Here is a 19,717-nt window from a genome sequence, read left to right on the forward strand (position 1 = left end):
TGTCATTGTTCAACATAATTGGTTATTAAAGGTTATTTTAAAACCTTGGCTTTGTATCCATTTCCTTCTGTCTCTGCGTCGGTGTTAGCACTAGTCTGTCTCTCTGTCCATCTCTGTCTGTCTCTGTGTCTCTCTGTCAGTGTTAGCACTAGCCTGTCTCTATCTGTCTCTCTGTCCGTCTCTGTGTCTTTCTCTGTCAGTGTTAGCACTAGTCTGTCTCTGTGTCTCTCTGTCAGTGTTAACACTGGTCTGTGTCTCTGTGTCTCTGTGTCTCTCTGTCAGTGCTAGCACTGGTCTGTGTCTTTCTCTGTGTCTCTCTGTCAGTGTTAGCACTAGCCTGTCTCTATCTGTCTCTCTGTCCGTCTCTGTGTCTTTCTCTGTCAGTGTTAGCACTAGTCTGTCTCTGTGTCTCTCTGTCAGTGTTAACACTGGTCTGTGTCTCTGTGTCTCTGTGTCTCTCTGTCAGTGCTAGCACTGGTCTGTGTCTCTGTGTCTCTGTGTCTCTCTGTCAGTGCTAGCACTGGTCTGTGTCTTTCTCTGTGTCTCTCTGTCAGTACTAGCACTGGTCTGTGTCTTTCTCTGTGTCTCTCTGTCAGTGTTAGCACTGGTCTGTGTCTCTCTCTGTGTCTGTCAGTGTTAGCACTGGTCTGTCTCAATGTGTGTCTCACTCTGTATCTCTGTGCCTGTCTGTGTCTATCTTTGTGTCTGTTTACTCCTATTCCTCGCCCTCTGCATCTCTTTTTCCCAGGATCCCAGTCCCCCAGCACTTCTTCCCTCTCTCTCTGGCGTCTGGCCCACAGGCTCTCCCATAATGCCATGCGGTGACTCAGGGCCGCTCTCCGCATTCCTCCGAGTCCCCGGCACTGGCCGCGATTCCGCGCGCCCACCACAACCCGGCGAGCTGGAACTGCGAGCGGAATTTCAAATCCAGAAAAACACTTCCCCAATTTTGCAGGAATTTTAATAGGAACCCTGGACCAATCTTTGTATATCATCTCCCCACAAGCTCTAATTTTCCTGTTTACTCTTTCTGGCAGATGGTGTCAACTGGTGTGGGAAGAGTACAAGGTTCCTGGCCTCCTGAGAAAAGGAAAAGAAAGCTATCTAAATTCCTACATGCACTGAACGTGCACACTGAGACCCACATCGATGAGCGCCGTCCGCACACAGAGATCATATATAAGGGACAAAACTCTAAGCAAAAAAAGGGAGCAGGCCCATCCTGTCCTGGTGCTGGGACAGCTGCCGGCTGGTCCCGAGCTCTCTACCATTTCCACAGCTCACGGCACAGAACCAGACAGGAGTTCTGGCACTCCTGGCTTGGAAGAAGGTGACCTTCCGATGGAGGATGTGACCCCTGGCAGACTGGGGCTCTGCAGGCTCCTGGGCATGAATGTGGAGCTCTCCTGCTCCGCTGGGTACCTGGGGGAGTGAGTGTGCTCCCTGCTGACCTCTCTACATACAGCCCACCTCCAGGGGAGACCACAGCTGCAGCACAGTGCAGTCCATTCCACGAGGTGTCCACGGGGTGTTGGGGTCTCTCAGACTGCTGCACTTAACACAGCTCAGAGTCAGTCAAGGGTTTGCAGTCAGTAGTATCTCACGGCTTTTCACGTTGGTGGGAACTGGGAACCCACTGCACTCTTTGAATTTACACATTAGCCAGGTCTGCTGTTGCCTTCAGCAGTGCACCACAGTCAGGTGCATCAACAACCAGGCAGCCTGTAAGGTCACTCACATCAGTCTCCTTTGTTATGGGACAGCACACTGAGAAAGGAAGGCTTGGTTTGCTACTGCTTTACAGGCCTCCGGAATTCTTGAGAGACATGCTTCATGTTAGAAAATTCCTAGTACTTTGGACAGAGTTGCTCCCATGGAACGTATTATTATCTAACATTTTGCCAGGGCTGTGTATGTGTAAGAACAGGGTTCTGTTGAAGTTATTTGGTCTTTGTCCACAACGGTATCGTGACAATGGTTGCACTCCAGAGCAGTAGGTGGTGCACAAGTTGACAGGGCCATGGAGAGGACAGAGGACACTGAGCTTCATGGCACTGTGTCCTGTGTTCAGCCATCAGGGGCAGGAAGGCTCATCACCCTGTGCATTGGTGCTCTTTCAGCCATGACCTGACGTTGGGCCCGGCAGGTGTCCCATACCCGGGCCGGGCCCCTGCTGGCGCTCTTCCATTCACAGCTGCTGGGCACCACTGCAGCAGAGCTCGAGGAGAGGGGTCAGGGCCTGTGGGCAGAGACCCCTGGAGACTCTCTCTGTCAGGCTTCTTTTTCCTACACCGCTGCCTCTTCTCCAGAGTGGTGCTGAGGAGCCACCGGCCATGAGAGACAAAGAGAGAGGGACAGAGGGACAGGAGAGAGAGACAGGAGGGAGGGAGACAGAGGGACAGGAGAGAGGGAGAGGGATAGGGACAGGAGAGAGAGACAGAGGGAGAGGGACAGAGGGACAGGAGGGACAGGAGAGAGAGACAGGAGGGAGGGAGACAGAGGAACAGGAGAGAGAGACACAGGGACAGGAGAGAGGGACAGGAGAGAGAAGGAGGGACAGGAGAAAGACACAGGGACAGGAGAGAGGGAGAGGGAGAGAGACAGAGGGAGAGGGAGAGAGGGACGGGGACAGAGAGGGAGACAGAGGGACAGAGGGACAGGAGAGAGGGAGAGGGGCAGAGAAGGGAGAGAAAGCGAGAGGCTGGGGGGGCAGGCGAGGGAGAGAGGGAGGGAGCACTCAGCCCATTCACAGGCGACAGCTCCCATTGTTGGGCTGCAGTGAAGTCAGTGATAATTTGCTCAATTAGTGACAAAGGCAGTGTAATAAATACCGACTTAGTGTCTCCTACCCCACTGGGGCTCCCCGGGCGCTTTCAGAAGAGGCAGCGCTGCTCTGCGGAGTGACGGCCGATTCATTAAACTGACAAAATGCCACACAACCGGGCGTGAAGCCGCGGGTTAGACCCCTGCAGCTCGCCCGCTTTGTTCTAATTGTCTGGTCGGAGTCATTTGTGTATTTTGTTTTGTTGTGCTCCACAACTCTCCCCCTCTCTCGCCGCAGAAGAAACACCCAGGCGTTAATGCCCCCACCTAACAGTAAGTAGGTGATCGCCAGGTCCGAAAAAATGTTTTGGGGGGGAGTTGGGGGGTGCCAGGGGGTTGAGGGGATTAGGAGAAGTCAGCCTCCCCCTCTCCCACCTCCGCGTTGCCCGGGAGTGATGGGACGTCCCAGATCGGAATGCGAGAGGGGGCGGGAGGGGAGGAGAGGACAAGCTGAGGTGCTTCTGCCCAGCATAGTGTCGGCCGCGGAGAGTTAATTACGAGAGATTGAGGGGGCTTGTGGGCAGACAATAGCTGCCACCCCAGCGGAGCCCAGATTGCTTCCGCGGATTATTTTATTTCAGTGAAGAGGCTGGGGATTTTTTTTTTGGGGGGGGGGGTGTCTTAGTTGGGTTCCTGGACAGAGCGGCTCTGGGCCTGTGTTCCCACAGCCTGATGACGCCCACCTTTGACACCCCGACTGCCAGGCAAGGCTGGGAACCACTGGAGGACAGGACTGGGACCTGGGACCAGGCTCAGGACACGGCTGCACGAGGAGAGAGGGAGAGAGGACCTGTTCTTACCAGCTTCCTGCACGAGAGCGCACACACAAAATACACACACACACACAGCACATATGCAAGATACACACACTGGGCATGCAGAAAAACACAGAGTTTGCATGTGAAATACGTCTAAAAATGCAGAGCACACAAACAACATACGCAGACACACAGAGCACGCACACGCACAGAGGATGCATACAAAATATGCACAAACACAACATGCACCCAAAATACGCGCATAGAGCATGCACACAAAACACTTACAAACACACACAGAGCATGAGCTGATTCTCCTCAGCCCTGTGTCTCCATTAGGCTGTCCCATTGTCTGCTATTACATTTTCATCTCCTCTCATAACTCAATTCCGAAATTCCATCTCTCATATTTCCATGAACGTCCAGCAGTCTCTCCGATTCTGCTTCGCTGTAGTTGTCCACTTCAGTAGGACCTGAACTACCGCAAGGTTTCATGGTCTTGCCAGTTACACAAAATGTCATCTGTGTCACTTTTGCTGAAGGTCTCAATCCTGTTATGACAGACCACACCTCTCAGTTAGTCTTACTCTACTTTTACCATAGTCTCATCAGTCTTTACTGCACTGTACTCTGCTTTTACCCTGATCTCACTGGGCTTTACTGCGCTTTTACCCTGATTTCGCTGGGCTTTACTGCACTTTACTGTGCTTTTACCCTGATCTCACTGGACTTTACTTCACAGTACTGTGCTTTTATCCTGATCTCACTGGGCTCTACTGCACTGTACTGTGTGTTTACCCTTATCTCACTGGGCTCTACTGCACTGTACTGTGTGTTTACCCTGATCTCACTGGGCTTTACTGCACTGTACTCTGCTTTTACCTTGATCTCACTGGGCTTTATCCTCCTCTGTGCCATTGCTTGTCAGTGTCTCCCCCACTGACTCCAGTCACACACAGGTCCCCTGGCCCACGGGCAGAGCAGGGTGCTCAGTCTTTCAGCAAATTCAAACTAAATGAGCTTTTGTGGCCCAGCTGATGAGTTATTTTGGTGCCAAAGCAATAACACTTAGCCAACATTAAGAGACATTTACAACAAAAACTTGATTATTTGAGAGACTCACTCTGCGTCCCTCAGGCTGTGACTGGACTGCAGCTCTGTTGAGGCTGATCCTCCAGTTGGACAGGAGACTGCTCTGAGTTTGGCAGGAGTGGGAATTCTGGGCATAGCTCACTTATTTTAGGGTTTATTGACATTGTTTTTGTTATGTAAGGTTTGTATAATCCCAGAGTTTTTCTCCCAGTGCGGCAGAAAGTGCATCTCTGTCTCTGCTTCTCCCTGGCAGCCTGGTCAGCCTGTGTCCAGTTCCTATGTCCAGTCTCTGGTCATACCCAGGTCTGTCTGTGTCCAGTTCCTATGTCCAGTCTGTGGTCATACCCATGTCTGTCTGTGTCCAGTTCCTATGTCCAGTCTCTGGTCATACCGAGGTCAGTCTGTGTCCAGTTCCTATGTCCAGTCTGTGGTCATACCCAGGTCTGTCTGTGTCCAGTTCCTATGTCCAGTCTGTGGTCATACCCAGGTCCGTCTGTGTCCAGTTCCTATGTCCAGGCTGTCCTCTTTCAGCCTCCTTCATGGAAACCAGCAGGGGGCAGAACAGGGGCTGTTGCACAGTTCAGAATCGTCTCAGAAGACACAAAGTGAGAAAGAGGGAAAGAGGGAAAGAAATATTGAGATATACACATTTCGCTTTATTATGTTGGTTATGTGGATCTTTGCTGATTAATCACTGATGGAGTTTCTCCTTGTGGCCAATCTGCTGGCTATGTCCTGCCCTTAGCCCTTTCCACAGTCATTATTATTCTTGAGCACACCTAATAATGGTAATTACATTTATCACTTTTCATCCCACAGGATACCAAAGCTCTTCACACACAGGAGGGGACCCAGTTCCTCCCCAGTGAAGAGCAGCCCCTCCTGGGAGACACACTGCAGCCCCACTGCACAGCAGCTCAGGGCAGGAGAGAGACACTGCTGCTCCAGGGGGTGAAGGGAGGACAGACTGTGCAGGAGCTGACTGGAGTCGCATGTGGGTGGAGTATAGAATAATAAACACAAACAGAAGGCGAGTCAATGGGAGGTCCTCACACAGACAGAGATGTGTAAGTGTGAGACTGTGTGTGCATGTGTATTTTGATGTGTGAATATGTGTGTGAAAATATGAGTGTGAGTATGAGTACCTGTGTGTGTATGTGGATTATGAGTATGTGTGTGTGTGCCTGTGTAAATGTATGCATGTGTATTATTATATGTGCATGTGTATTATCAGGAGTATGTGTGTGAGTGTGTCTACCTGTGTAAGTGTGTGCATGTAGATTATGAGCATGTGTATGAGTGTGTGGATATGTGAGTGTGAGATACTATAAGTGTGTGTGCATTTGTATTATTATGAGTATGTGTGTGTTTGTATATGCATGTATTGTATGGGTCTGTGTTCATCTGTTCTTCTGCACATATCCTTGTGCACGAGCTTGTGTGTGTGTGCACACCTGTGGGCGCTTGTGTGCGTGGGAGCGCTTGTGTGCCTCTCTCTGCTCCCCTGCGGCCGCTGTGCCTGCCATCCTGGCTGACCCCGCGAGGCCGCAGCACGGCGCACTGAGCAGGGTGAGGCCGGATCTCTGCCAGACTGCTGTGGCTGCTGCTGTCAGCCAGAGAGCTTTCTTTCTGCATTAAATAAATTAGAGAGAGAGAGGCCTAGAGTTATGCTGGGTGTTGTAGAAAAACAGTTTGCAGTGTCCAGGACTCTGCTGGCGTATGCCAGTATATGCTGGAGTTTACTGGTGTTTTAGTGGAATGTTCTGGGTATATAGGCATTAACTGGCATTTAAGTGGAATATTCTGGGGTATATACAGTAGGTGTTTGTTGGGGTTTAGTGGAATATTCTGGGATATATAGGTGTTTGCTAGTGGTTTAGTGGAATATTCTGGGTACATTGGCATTAACAGGCATTTAAGCAGAATATTCAGGGGTATATGGGTGTTTACTGCTGTTTTAGTGGAATATTCTGGGATGTATAGGTGTTTACTCAGGTTTTAGTATAATATTCCCTTGTATATAGTTTTTTGATGGTGTTTTAGTAGGATAGTTGAGTTAACTGCAATATATTTAATGTTTCTGAAACTAGGAATAAGTGTAATTTACTGAAGCTTACTAGCATTTCCTAGTACACACTGGGGCTTACTGAAATATCCAAGGTCTACCAAACTGTTCTATGGTTTGTCGGCATATATTGTGGTTACTGGAATAAATTGAAATTAATTCGCTACAAATATTGTTTTTCACTGATTCGGTCAAACCCCAATTCAGGCAGAGCAGAGATGAGGCGGGATTTGAATAGCAAGCTTTGTTGGGGTCCGACAACCCTCAACCTCCGAGTGAGGAGAACGACCGTCTGTCAGCAAAGAGGGGGGCTGTCACCCCACTTGCCCCACCCTTGCAGGAAGCTGCTGGTGAAGTTGAGATGGAGTTGGAGGGAGGAAGGCGTGCAAGAATGAAAGAGGAAGAGTCAGCAAGGGTGGGATATGACTAGATAGGCCGCAGAAGTGGGGGAGATCAGAGGTTCTGGGTAAAATGCCATCGCATCCCAAGGAGAAGAGTCCAGCTCATTTAAGTGCTTTAAATTTAGCTCCTGGACATAGACAATAAGGCCACTGAAACTGCTGATTCATATAAATATGTTGGCGCTGTTTCTGATTCCACACTTACAAGGAATGCAAATCTAGATTTTATTCATGAGACATAAAACTGTTCTGCTTGTGTCAAGTGAGGCCATTTAAAACTGACAAAGCTGCTGTGACCTTGTTTATAAGATGATCGCACAGTACCTTAACTTCAAACATTGAAATGGTGCATACTGGTGCACATGGGGTTACTGGTTCATACTGGGGTTACTGGTTCATGCTAGGGTTACTGGCATTAATGGGATATGCAGGGGTGCAAATTGGTGTTACTAGAATATACTGGAAATATTAGAATATACTAGGGTTACTGGGACTCATATGAAATATGAATGCAAAATAGATCAAGGAACAAAAATGAACCCAAACGACTGATGAAGGGAGAAGACAAGATTCTTTGAAAATATAAATTTTATTGCTCTTTAACACTATAAAAACAACTTTTATTTTTTAAAGGACAACAGAAAAAAAAACTAGAGTATTTAATTTTCATAACACTGCTCCAATCTACCATAACATACAAAATCATAATAAATATTTTTTGTTTTGTATTTACAGAAATGATAATCCCTTTAACACATCAGTGCATGTTGTATACAGACAGTCCGGGGACAGAGTGCAGTGTGTGTGTGTGCAGTAAGTGTGTGATGGAGTGTGCCATGTGTATGTGTGTGCTCAGTGTGTGATGCAGTGTGCAGTGTGCGATGCAGTGTGTGATCAGTGTGTGGTGCAGTGTGCAGTGTGTGACCAGTGTGTGATGCAGTGTGCAGTGTGTGCTCACACTATATATCCCAGTGTGTGATGCAGTGTGCAGTGTGTGCTCAGTGTGTGATGCAGTGTGTGCTCAGTGTGCAGTGTGTGATGCAGTGTGTGCTCAGTGTGCAGTGTGTGATGCAGTGTGTTGTGTACTCAGTATGTTGTGCAGTGCGTGCTCAGTGTGCGATGCACTGTGCATTGTGTGCTCAGTGTGCGATGCAGTGTGCAGTGTGCGATGCAGTGTGTGATGCAGTATGTGCTCACACTATATATCCCAGTGTGTGATGCAGTGTGCAGTGTGTGCTCAGTGTGTGATGCAGTGTGTGCTCAGTGTGCAGTGTGTGATGCAGTGTGTGCTCAGTGTGCAGTGTGTGATGCAGTGTGCAGTGTGCTGTGCAGTGTGTGCTCAGTGTGTGGTGCAGTGTGCAGTGTGTGATCAGTGTGTGATGCAGTGTGCAGTGTGTGCTCTGTGTGTGGTGCAGTGTGCAGTGTGTGATCAGTGTGTGATGCAGTGTGCAGTGTGCTGTGCAGTGTGTGCTCAGTGTGTGGTGCAGTGTGCAGGGTGTGCTCAGTTTGTGATGCAGTGTGCAGTGTGCTGTGCAGTGTGTGCTCAGTGTGTGGTGCAGTGTGTGCTCAGTGTGTGGTCAGTGTGTGATGCAGTGTGTGCTCAGTGTGTGGTGAAGTGTGCAGTGTGTGCTCAATGTGTGGTGCAGTGTGCAGGGTGTGCTCAGTGTGTGATGCAGTGTGTGCTCAGTGTGTGGTGCAGTGTGCAGTGTGTGCTCAGTGTGTGATGCAGTGTGTGCTCAGTGTGTGGTGCAGTGTGCAGGGTGTGCTCAGTGTGTGATGCAGTGTGTGCTCAGTGTGTGGTGCAGTGTGCAGTGTGTGCTCAGTGTGTGATGCAGTGTGCAGTGTGTGCTCAGTGTGTGATGCAGTGTGTGCTCAGTATGTGGTGCAGTGTGCAGTGTGTGCTCAGTGTGTGATGCAGTGTGTGCTCAGTGTGTGGTGCAGTGTGCAGTGTGTGCTCAGTGTGTGATGCAGTGTGTGCTCAGTGTGTGGTGCAGTGTGCAGGGTGTGCTCAGTGTGTGATGCAGTGTGTGCTCAGTGTGTGGTGCAGTGTGCAGTGTGTTCTCAGTATGTGATGCAGTGTGCAGTGTGTGCTCAGTGTGTGATGCAGTGTGTGCTCAGTGTGTGGTGCAGTGTGCAGTGTGTGCTCAATGTGTGGTGCAGTGTGCAGGGTGTGCTCAGTGTGTGATGCAGTGTGTGCTCAGTGTGTGGTGCAGTGTGCAGTGTGTGCTCAGTGTGTGATGCAGTGTGCAGTGTGTGCTCAGTGTGTGATGCAGTGTGTGCTCAGTGTGTGGTGCAGTGTGCAGGGTGTGCTCAGTGTGTGATGCAGTGTGTGCTCAGTGTGTGGTGCAGTGTGCAGTGTGTGCTCAGTGTGTGATGCAGTGTGTGCTCAATGTGTGGTGCAGTGTGCAGTGTGTGATCAGTGTGTGATGCAGTGTGCAGTGTGTGCTCAGTGTGTGATGCAGTGTGCAGTGTGTGCTCAGTGTGTGATGCAGTGTGTGCTCAGTGTGTGGTGCAGTGTGCAGTGTGTGCTCAGTGTGTGATGCAGTGTGCAGTGTGTGCTCAGTGTGTGATGCAGTGTGTGCTCAGTGTGTGGTGCAGTGTGCAGGGTGTGCTCAGTGTGTGATGCAGTGTGTGCTCAGTGTGTGGTGCAGTGTGCAGTGTGTGCTCAGTGTGTGATGCAGTGTGTGCTCAATGTGTGGTGCAGTGTGCAGTGTGTGATCAGTGTGTGATGCAGTGTGCAGTGTGTGCTCAGTGTGTGCTTGTAGTACTCGTGATAACTCAGACATGTATTTTTGGTTTCGACAGCCCAGCCTGAGACACAGTTCAGTTCTGGAACCCCAGCGGCCGGCGGTCATGGCGGAGACGCCCCATGTTGCCTGTCACAGCCTGTGCCTGGTCTCCTGGTCCAGGGCGAGGGACAGGAGGGAGCAGGAAAGAGGCTGCAGTGGGCCCTGCTGGAGCGCCCTTCATCTCCCTGTGCTGCTCCTGGTTCCTCACTTGTGTCCCTCCCTTCTTATCCCACCTCCCCCCGTCTCTTTCCTCTCCTCCTCCCTTTCCCCCTCTCCTCTCCTTCCTCTCTCCTCCCCCTCTCTCCTCTCCCCCTCTCTCTCCTTTCTCCTCACACCTCGCTCTCCTCTATCTCCTCACTCCTCTCTCCCCCTAACCTCTCTCTCCTCTCTCCCCCTCTCCTCTCTCTCCTCACTCCCCTCTCCCCCTTTCCTCTTTCTCCTCTCTCTCTCCTCTCTCCTCTCCTCACTCCTCTCTCCCCCTTTCCTCTCTCCTCTCTCTCCTCTCTCTCTCTCCTCTCCTCTCTCCTCTCTCTCCTCTCTCTCTCTCCTCTCTCTCCTCTCTCTCACAAGCACTGGTGCAGAGTCTGTGTGCTGGTGCAGTTCAGGCAGCTCACATGGCAGCACCAGTGGAAGGTGCAGTTGCACCGCTCAGTGACCCGCTCGGTTCTGGTCCGGTACCCCCGGCCGCAGCACAGCAGCTCGCACCCATCCAGCGCCGGGGACGAGCTGTTGCAGTTCCTCCCGACGGTGCCGGGCGTGCCTGTCTTCCCGTTGTAGGAGCAGAAGTTGGGTGACTTCTCGAAGTAGACCAGGTCGCGGACGGACGGCGGCTTGTGCGCGGGGTTCTCGGGCTCCAGGTGGCGGGGGTCCGCCCTCCGCGAGGCCCGGTTGCTGCCCTTGTTGCTGTAGACGACGCGCGAGGCCCCGTCGAAGCGGTCCTTCAGGAAGTCGCCCACCGCGCGGAAACTGGGCAGCCGCATCCAGCAGGTCCGCACGGTGCAGGAGCCCGACATGCCGTGACACTTGCACTCCTGCCTCATCTCCGAAAACACCGTCTGGGAGGGAGAGATGGGATCGTTACGGATTCGCTGGAAGACCAGGGGACAGGGGGCGGAGACGGGGAAAAGGGAGATGCGGGGCGGACAGCATGGTGGCGCAGTGGTCGGCATTGCTGCCTCGCAGAGCTGGGGCGCCGTCTGTGTGGAGTTTGCACGTTCTCTCTGTGTTTGTGTTGGTTTCCTCCCACAGTCCAGAGACATGCTAGCGGGTTAATTGGCTTCTGAGAAAACTGGCCCTGGTGTGAGTGTATCTGTGTGTGTCTGTGTGCCCTGTGATGGACTGGCGTCCTGTCCAGAGTGTACCCTGCCTTGTGCCCGTTGCTTGCTGGGATAGCTCCCCGCGAGCCTGAATTGGAAGGAGTGAGGAAGCAGGCGGAAGAGGGAGAGGAGGGGAGGGGACAGCTGCTCACCGTCCTGCCGGCCTCGTTGTTGTGCAGGTTGATGAGGAAGCGCAGGTCGCGCCCCCTCTCGCTGGAGTCCACGAATTCGCGCCCGAAGGCGCGCCCGAAGTCGATGTTGTCGCTGCAGCCCCCCCAGTGCCAGTCGGGCCCCCCGGGGCCGCGCCGGCGGTAGTCGCAGGTGCACGACTCGATGGAGCCCTCGGAGCAGGAGCGCGCCACCGCGTGGGTGACCCCCGCGCTCGTGATGGCGAAAACGAAGGCCGTCTCCCGGCAGCCTGCGGACAGCCACGCATGTTAATGAGTCCTGTTCAAGTCCTGTTCGTTTTTAAACCTCGAGCTACTGGCTGCCGATGAGAATACACTGAGGAAACTGGGGTTTGTTCTAGATATGAAACAATCGAGAAAGTGTGATAAAGTCTTATATTAAAGATCTCACTTTCATCTTTTGCATTTCAGCTATTTAACTCAGGTCCTTTTCATACTTTTTACACAGTGACATGCAACCCATATTTTAATTGATTTAATTCATTGACATGGGGCTTTGCATAAGTCAGTCAGTGGAGGCACTTTGAAATGAAAAACTGTCTCACTGCAGTGTGGGGCCGGTGGTGCTGGAGAACTGGAGCTGCACACCTGCAGATCTGCAGGAAGACCCCCAGCACCAGAGCCAGGACCAGGGGGAGGACCAGCACGCTCTGGCTGAGAGCATCGCAGGTGCTCAGGCCCCTGTTGTCAGGTTCTGACGTGTGTGCGTGTGTGAGGGGTAGTTACACAGCATAAAGCCTACATCTTGATGAATTCTCTGCATGTGAAACCTGTCGTGGGGAATATTTGCAGAAAACCAGAAAGTGCAGAAACAGAAAGTGACGTTTCAGAGCTACTTTAAGATGAGGACATGCCTTTGTACCCTGTATGGTAATATTTATGTTGGCCTTAAATGTTAAACTGAAATATATACTGCTCCTAAAATGTGTGCTCGATAAGCTTCCCGATAACTGACATTTATGGTAACAGAGAGCTGCTGTTAAAAGTCTACCTCCAGAGCAGGTAGGGAGAGATAATTGTACATCTCTGTTTCCTCTGGTCTCCAAAGAGTCATTGACATAACAGCTTCAAACTGCCCCCTTCAAACCTTCACTGAGCTGCGCTGGGACGTTTTGCAGGCCTGCACTACCCAGTCCAGCCACTGGTGGGCACAGCTGCACAGCAAGCCCAGATCGAATGATTGGCTGCAGACCCCCTCCCGCCCCCCTCCCGTTACTGAACTGGCGCTCTCCCAGGCGGCCCCGTGACCCGGCAGCGGGTCCCGAGCCCTGCTCCGGACACGCACCGCGGTTGACGATCTTGCCGAAGACGTTGGGGCTCTGCGTGGTGGGGCAGTTCCAGCGCCGGCTGCGGAACTGCCACTTGCACTCTTTGATGGCGGCGTGCAGCCCCCCCGCGATGGCGTGCAGCACCCCGGGGTTCTGGCGGATCAGGCGCCGTTGCCGCCGGCTCAGCAGCTGCAGGCTGGGGTCCAGGACCAGCTGCACGTTCCGGGAGTCCGTCAGCAGGTTGGCCGAAGAGGCCACGTTCACGATCCCCCTGTCAGCACGAGTACAGCAGAGCCCCGGGTCAACCAGGGGGAGAGGGAGGGAGAGAGGGGGAGAGTGAGTGTGAGGGAGTGTGAGAGTGGGAGTGGGAGTGTGAGAGTGGGAGTGTGAGAGTGAGTGTGGGAGTGGGTGGGGAGTGTGAAAGTGTGAAGGGGAGTGTGTAAGTGTGAGGAGGAGAGTGGGAGTGTGAGAGTGTGAGGGGGAGTGTAAGTGGGAGTGGGAGTGTGTGGGAGTGAGTGTGAGGGAGAGTGAGAGTATGAGGGGGGGTGTGGGAGTGTGAGGGAGTGTGAGGGAGAGTGTCAAACGGAGTGTGAGGGAGTGTGAGAGTGTGAGGGAGTGTGAGGGGGAGTGTGGGAGTGTGAGGGAGAGTGTCAGGGGGAGTGTGGGAGTGTGAGAGTGTCAGGGGGAGTGTCAAGGGGAGTGTGGGAGTGTGAGAGTGTCAGGGGGAGTGTGGGAGTGTGAGGGAGAGTGTCAAGGGGAGAGTGGGAGTGTGAGAGTGTGAGGGGGAGTGTCAGGGGTGTGTGGGAGTGTGAGAGTGTCAGGGGGAGTGTCAAGGGGAGTGTGGGAGTGTGAGAGTGTGAGGGAGAGTGTGGGAGTGTGAGGGAGAGTGTCAAGGGGAGAGTGGGAGTGTGAGAGTGTGAGGGGGAGTGTCAGGGGTGTGTGGGAGTGTGAGAGTGTGAGGGAGAGTGTCAGGGGGAGTGTGGGAGTGTGAGAGTGTGAGGGAGAGTGTCAGGGGGAGTGTGGGAGTGTGAGAGTGTGAGGGAGAGTGTCAGGGGGAGTGTGGGAGTGTGAGGGGGAGTGTGGGAGTGTGAGGAGGAGTGTGGGAGTGTGAGGGAGAGTGTCAAGGGGAGAGTGGGAGTGTGAGAGTGTGAGGGGGAGTGTGGGAGTGTCAGGGGGAGTGTGGGAGTGTAGGAATGTGAGGGAGAGTGTCAAGGGGAGAGTGGGAGTGTGAGGGAGAGTGTGAGGGGGAGTGCAGGAGTGTGAGGGAGAGTGTGAGGGGGAGTGTGGGAGTGTGAGAGTGTCAGGGGGAGTGTGGGAGTGTCAGAGTGTGAGGGGGAGTGTGGGAGTGTGAGGGGGAGTGTCAGGGGGAGTGTGGGAGTGTGAGGGTGAGTGTCAGGGGGAGTGTGGGAGTGTGGGAGTGTGAGGGAGAGTGTGAGGGGGAGTGTGGGAGTGTCAGAGTGTGAGGGGGAGTGTGGGAGTGTGAGGGAGAGTGTGAGGGGGAGTGTAGGAGTGTGAGGGAGAGTGTGAGTGGGAGTGTGGGAGTGTGAGAGTGTGAGGGGGAGTGTGGGAGTGTGGGAGTGTGAGGGAGAGTGTGAGGGGGAGTGTAGGAGTGTGAGGGAGAGTGTGAGTGGGAGTGTGGGAGTGTGAGAGTGTGAGGGGGAGTGTGGGAGTGTGAGAGTGTGAGGGGGAGTGTGGGAGTGTGAGAGTGTGAGGGGGAGTGTGGGAGTGTGAGGGGGAGTGTGACAAACTGTAATATTTAATCTGCCCCCTGTATGAAAGCCCCCAGCCCGGTAGCAGGCGTGCTGGCCTGGCTGTGCAGCAGCAGCGCTGGTAGCGAGGTCTCAGGAGACAAACATTAATAATTATCCACTCTTTTTCGGCGGCTCCTGCCAGCCCTGGCTTTCTGGGAACTTTTTCTTCTTTTTCTTGGCCATGGTGGCGGGAGTAAATGAGTCTCGCATGTCAGCTCCCTGAGCAAGTGGAAGAGTTTTAACCAGCGAGGGGCTGGGACCCTAAACTCCCAGTTATGGCACACTCTCCCTGCCAGATTAAAATGAGCACCCCCTCCGAAAACAAATTCCGAACAGTGAGCCGTTACAATTTTCATGCTGCCCAGCACCGACGCAGAGCATAGGAACTCAGCTGCTCTCCTGTTTTCTCCTGTTTTTCCTCCGTGGCCGTTGATTTTAACCTCTAATCAGTTTATCGTGGTTAATTGTGCAACGGTCTCTCGCTTCTTGTAACTTTGAATTAGTAAAAGTACCCCCGAATATGATCGGTTTACAAGCGGCGTTGTACTGAATAACCACGGCACAGCCTACGAAAAATCGAGTACAGTACTGAGCAGGCGATTTGGGTCACTGGCGCAGTTTGTCACCACCTGACCACGTTCCGTCACCCCTGCGGTGGGCTTCCTGTCGCGCGCCGCCACTGTCCCTGCAAGTCGGCAAATCGCAGGTTCTGACGCCCACATTTAGTGCGGAGGGAAGAACTTAAAACGAGTGCAATGCAATCCATCAAATAGACATACGTATACACGTGCATACACACATACTGTACTGTAGATAGGCAGACCTCCTTTGGTTTTACACAGGGCAATCAGGCTCTCACAGTGTGCAATTAAATAGGCACCGAATTCCAGAAAGCCCCGGATAAGCATAGTTTTCGTTACACAGAATTTAGATTAAGTCAAAGTGCGCAGGCATTATAACTTCATCTAAGCTGTAACGTTACGCAGTTTCACCATCCGCATAACCCCGCGAGCGACCTCGAATGGAATTGCGTTCAGCCATAAAATAAATCCGCATTTAATTTATCCCACATTGGACTGAAAAATGCTGTCCCGTGTTCAAGCCGCACTGTCGAAAGGCTGGGGCGGGGTAGGGGGGTGGGGGACAGGCGCGGCCCTTGAGCCTCACTGCACAGCTGCTGTAAATAAACACGGCTCGCGCAGGCAGACACACTCCCGTTTCCACGTGTACTACTGCCCTGCCACGCGCAACCCACTACCGCTACTATCTCTCAGAATTAGAATTGTATTACGAATCAGGCCACTTTTCGTTATTTGCTCTTTTAAAGACACCTTATATATTTATTTTTCAGCAATTTGCTATAGATAGCCGAGGGACTCCCTGATACGCGTTAAACGTCTTTTGGAATTGTCTCGATAAGTGAGAAATGCCACCGGTGTCATTATGATCGAAATGTCTTGAATGAATATTTCTCATCTGAATTTAAATACACGGCAGATTATTTTTTTTGCGGAAACAAGAGTTGAATTCGGCGCCGTAAGACCGGCTTTAACGAGGTGAAGAGGGTCTCGCCCTAGCGCGCGGCTCCGCTTGCGTCTAACCAGCGCTCCCATCGGTCCTGGTGTCCTCGCGCAGAACAGCCGCGAGGCTGCAGTTCGGTTCTGCTCAAAGCGCAGCTCGCGGCCCTCGGCGACCCTCACGCGGTGCGGCCGCGGGCGAGTCGAGACCGCTCAGCCCAGCCCGAGTCCAGCGCTGTACAAGTGCTCTACCGAGCCTAGTAGTTTCAGGCGCACTGTGTGCGTGAGGCTTTTCGCTAAGACACAGTGCCAGTGAAACAGCACAGAGATCTGCTGCCCCGAGCGCACGGGCAGGTAACGCGAGTTATTCTAAGGCACTAGCGTGGGACCTCCGAGTGAGGAAATGACCCCACTCTTGAACAAGATTCCGCGCTTCGAACAGCCTCTTAATGTGCAAATAATGGATTTGAGAAACTTCTTCAAATCAGTGGCGAACTAAAATCTTCTTTCCATTTCTTGGTCTCTTTCGTTGACCTGGGTTCCGATTAATCTTGACTTAAAACAGTGTCACTGTATTTAGTCCTAGGTGTAACTGTTACAGTAATAATAAGGTATATTAAAAAATAATTGACCATTTAATTAATGATTTGATTGTAACGCACACATAATGTCGAAATTGAGACAATTTTTTGGACAAATCAAGAGAATAAAAAATGCACTTAAGATAAATAAAATAAACACATTGCTGTTTTGTAAATTAATTTCCGCACTAATACGCTACTGTCCGCGACTAAACACAAATAGTTCTGCATTTAATACAGTTCATTTTTAAAGGGCCGGGTGCCTGAATACATACATACGTCTGCAGACAGATTATCTCCATTTCGTAAACTATACATGTGGATCTTTCCAACGGGGTGTGTTTGTGCATTAATGACTAAACCGGAGAAATAATGAAGCTCGTGACCCACTCACCACCAGCGCCCGCTGTTGTTGACCGCCTCCGTGCCGGACAGCGAGGAGACCAGGAGCGCGCACACTGCCCGCACCGCCGCGAGCAGGGCGAGCACCCGCATCGTGTCGCGGTGACCAAAAAGCTGCTCGTCGCTTTTCTCCCTTGGAAAAGGCAAGCCCAGTACAGCCTTATGATAAAGGACGGGCCACTTCTCAACAGAGAACAGCCCAGTGCCGCGCTCACAAAGTCTACAAAGTGACAGAGTCTGTGATTAAATTGGATGTTCTTCTCTTCTTCTATGATTTGTTGCTTGCTTCGAGGCTAAATGGTGCTGTTAGTCTTTGGGAAATAATGTCCATATGCTTAGTAATTTATTTTAAAGAGTTGGTTTCTCCGTTCATTGAAAACAATCGGCGTGAACAGGAGACACCCGACAGTCTCCTGACGCGTCCCAGAAAGACCTTCTCCTCCTTTCTCCCTTCCCCGGTGCTCGGTAAGGGACAGGCTCAGTCCGGAGCGACACTTGTTATGGCGAGATTCTACACCAAGGTGTCAACGCGAGCCGCAGCACCGACAGAAAGAGACACGGCTCGTCCTCCCGGTCACAGAACCTGTGTCTCTGAGCAGGTAGTTACATGCTCCGTCTGTACAGGGGGCTCTCGCGTCGCGTATTAAAATCAGCAAAAACCTCTCTGAAAAGTTTATTTCTTTTTTCACAAAAATGTTTTTTCCCCCTTTTGTTTTTTTTTTTAAATGACTTTGCGCGACGGAAAAACCCAGAGCCGGAGAAAGACTGAAGTGTCCACGGCGCGAGCGTCAGCTCGTCAGTGTCCTGCCTCGAGCGCGGACGTGCTCTCCTCGAGCGCGCTGCCTCTCTGCTGGGGTGCCTCTTTGCAGACGAGCACAATAAGCGCGTGGGACAGGCGCTCAGACTTGATCCCAGCAGTGAGTGATAGGCGACACATTCTTCACTTATTGAGCGCAACGCGGGGACTCGGTGAAAAAAAAAAGGGATTTGCTACAGCTTGCTGTCCTCTGCCTTTTTGTTCGCTCTGTTGAGTGGTAGGAGGGACAGGTTAATTCCCTTCAGAGACCGCAATAAGGACTGGAGCGGAAAGAGAGGAGCGACAGATAGGCGGAAGGTAGGAAGAGAGGCTGGGAGGAAAGAACCAGGAAAGCGGGAATGAAAAGAGCCGCTTTGCGCCAATCCTACACGTGTTCCACGGTATTTTTAGGCTGGAGGCACCACATCCAAACCGCCCTGAGGTTCTTCTCCTGTTTGCGAGGCTGCCTGCGTTACGCGCGCGCGACTCCCTCTGTCCTCTCCGTGTCCCTCGCACGCTCCTGCTCTACCTTACAGCGAATAGCAGGGGCTCCCTGAGCGTGCAGGTGGCAGATCGGGTCCGCACTGTAGCAATGGGAGTGCATTCACCCCCCACACACACACACACCCCTCCAGCCTAGAAATCTACTGTACCTCGCGCCCGGAGCGCAGCGCGCTAATCTGGAACTCCGAGCGCTGCGCTGCCTATCCAAGCGCTTCAGTCTTCCTCTAACCCCCCACCTCTTCGTACTTCGATCTCCATCGCACACAATTTACGTTCTTTCCTCCTTCTGACTCCCTGGATCTTTGCCGCGGTCCTTGAACGCGTCAGGGGCCGCGCCCGTGTGGGTCTGCCCGGGGCCGCTCAGGTGTGCTTGCTGTTAGTGTGCGCGCACACAGGTGCACGCGGGGGCACACGGCCAGATTCACACTCACTGGCATTCAAATACACGCGTGTGCACTCACATGCACACTCGTCCCTCCGTATCCCCCCACACCCAGAAGCCAAAATGTGAAAATATGACCCCGCCACACAAACCCCTCATTTGCACTGCAGTTACTGTAAACTGTACTGATGCAACTGATGCTAATTCTGCTCCTGCAAGAACCATTGCTGCTGTTGATGCTACGAGGGCTCTATTTCTGCTGATTCAACAGCTACTGCTACCACTCCTACTGCTGCCATTACTACTACTGCTACTATTTCTGCCGACTCTACTACAACTACTGCTTTACCAATACTACTTCTGCTCTGCCACTACTATTGCTCTATTTCTGCTGATTGTACTACAACTACTGCTCCACTAATACTCCTGCTACCACTACAATCACTGCTACTACTGCTGCAGCTGCCACTACTACATCCACTGCTACTGCATCTGCTGTCACCACTACTACTAGTACTGTTAGTACAACTCGTACTTTTCTGCACTACAGCTACTTTTCTATGACTGCAGCTATTAACAATGTATTATTATTAGTAATTAGTGATTAGTTATTATTAGTAGCTGGAGGTGTAGCTACTGATGCCACAGCTGCTGATACTAGTGGACCTGCTAGTGCTTTTGGACCGGTCCCGCTACAAGTTCTGCTGCTACAGGAAAAGTTCAAGCGCTGCTACTGCCCTGTTACAACTACTATTGTAACTGCCATTACTATGGCTGATACCGGCACAGTTACTGCTGCTGTTACTGCTAGTATTGCTGTTACTACAACAACTACTGATACAACTGTAATAACCAGCCATTCCAATGAACTTCTCACCCTCTTTTGAAATCAGCAAGCACACGACTTCTTAATTAGCTAAGTGATGACTTGAAACGACAAGGAGACATTTTTTCGCGGTGTGAGAAACTTGAGACGCAACATTCTGGCAAGAAAATGAATAAATTGTGCTGTTTAAATATTTTTTTAAAAAAAGCCTTCGGCACATCTGGATCACAGGCCTCCTCCCCGCCACATCTGGCCAGT

The 19,717-nt window shown here is 51.9% G+C and overlaps 1 protein-coding gene across 1 annotated transcript; it reads right to left on the reverse strand.

Annotated features, from left to right (window-relative positions):
• Window positions 1–10,440: 10,440 nt before the first annotated feature.
• Window positions 10,441–17,125, reverse strand: wnt1 (wingless-type MMTV integration site family, member 1). The gene is made up of 4 exons (XM_006629423.3): window positions 16,944–17,125; window positions 12,718–12,971; window positions 11,397–11,662; window positions 10,441–10,983 (listed from the first exon to the last, which is right to left on the reverse strand). Exons 1-4 carry the CDS (start codon window positions 17,042–17,044, stop codon window positions 10,492–10,494), a joined length of 1,113 nt encoding a protein of 370 aa, XP_006629486.1. The 5' UTR covers window positions 17,045–17,125; the 3' UTR covers window positions 10,441–10,491.
• Between the last annotated feature and the right edge of the window lie 2,592 nt (window positions 17,126–19,717).

The sequence above is a fragment of the Lepisosteus oculatus genome, chromosome 1, assembly GCF_040954835.1.
Source record: "Lepisosteus oculatus isolate fLepOcu1 chromosome 1, fLepOcu1.hap2, whole genome shotgun sequence".
In the NCBI taxonomy this organism is placed as follows: Eukaryota; Metazoa; Chordata; class Actinopteri; order Semionotiformes; family Lepisosteidae; genus Lepisosteus; species Lepisosteus oculatus.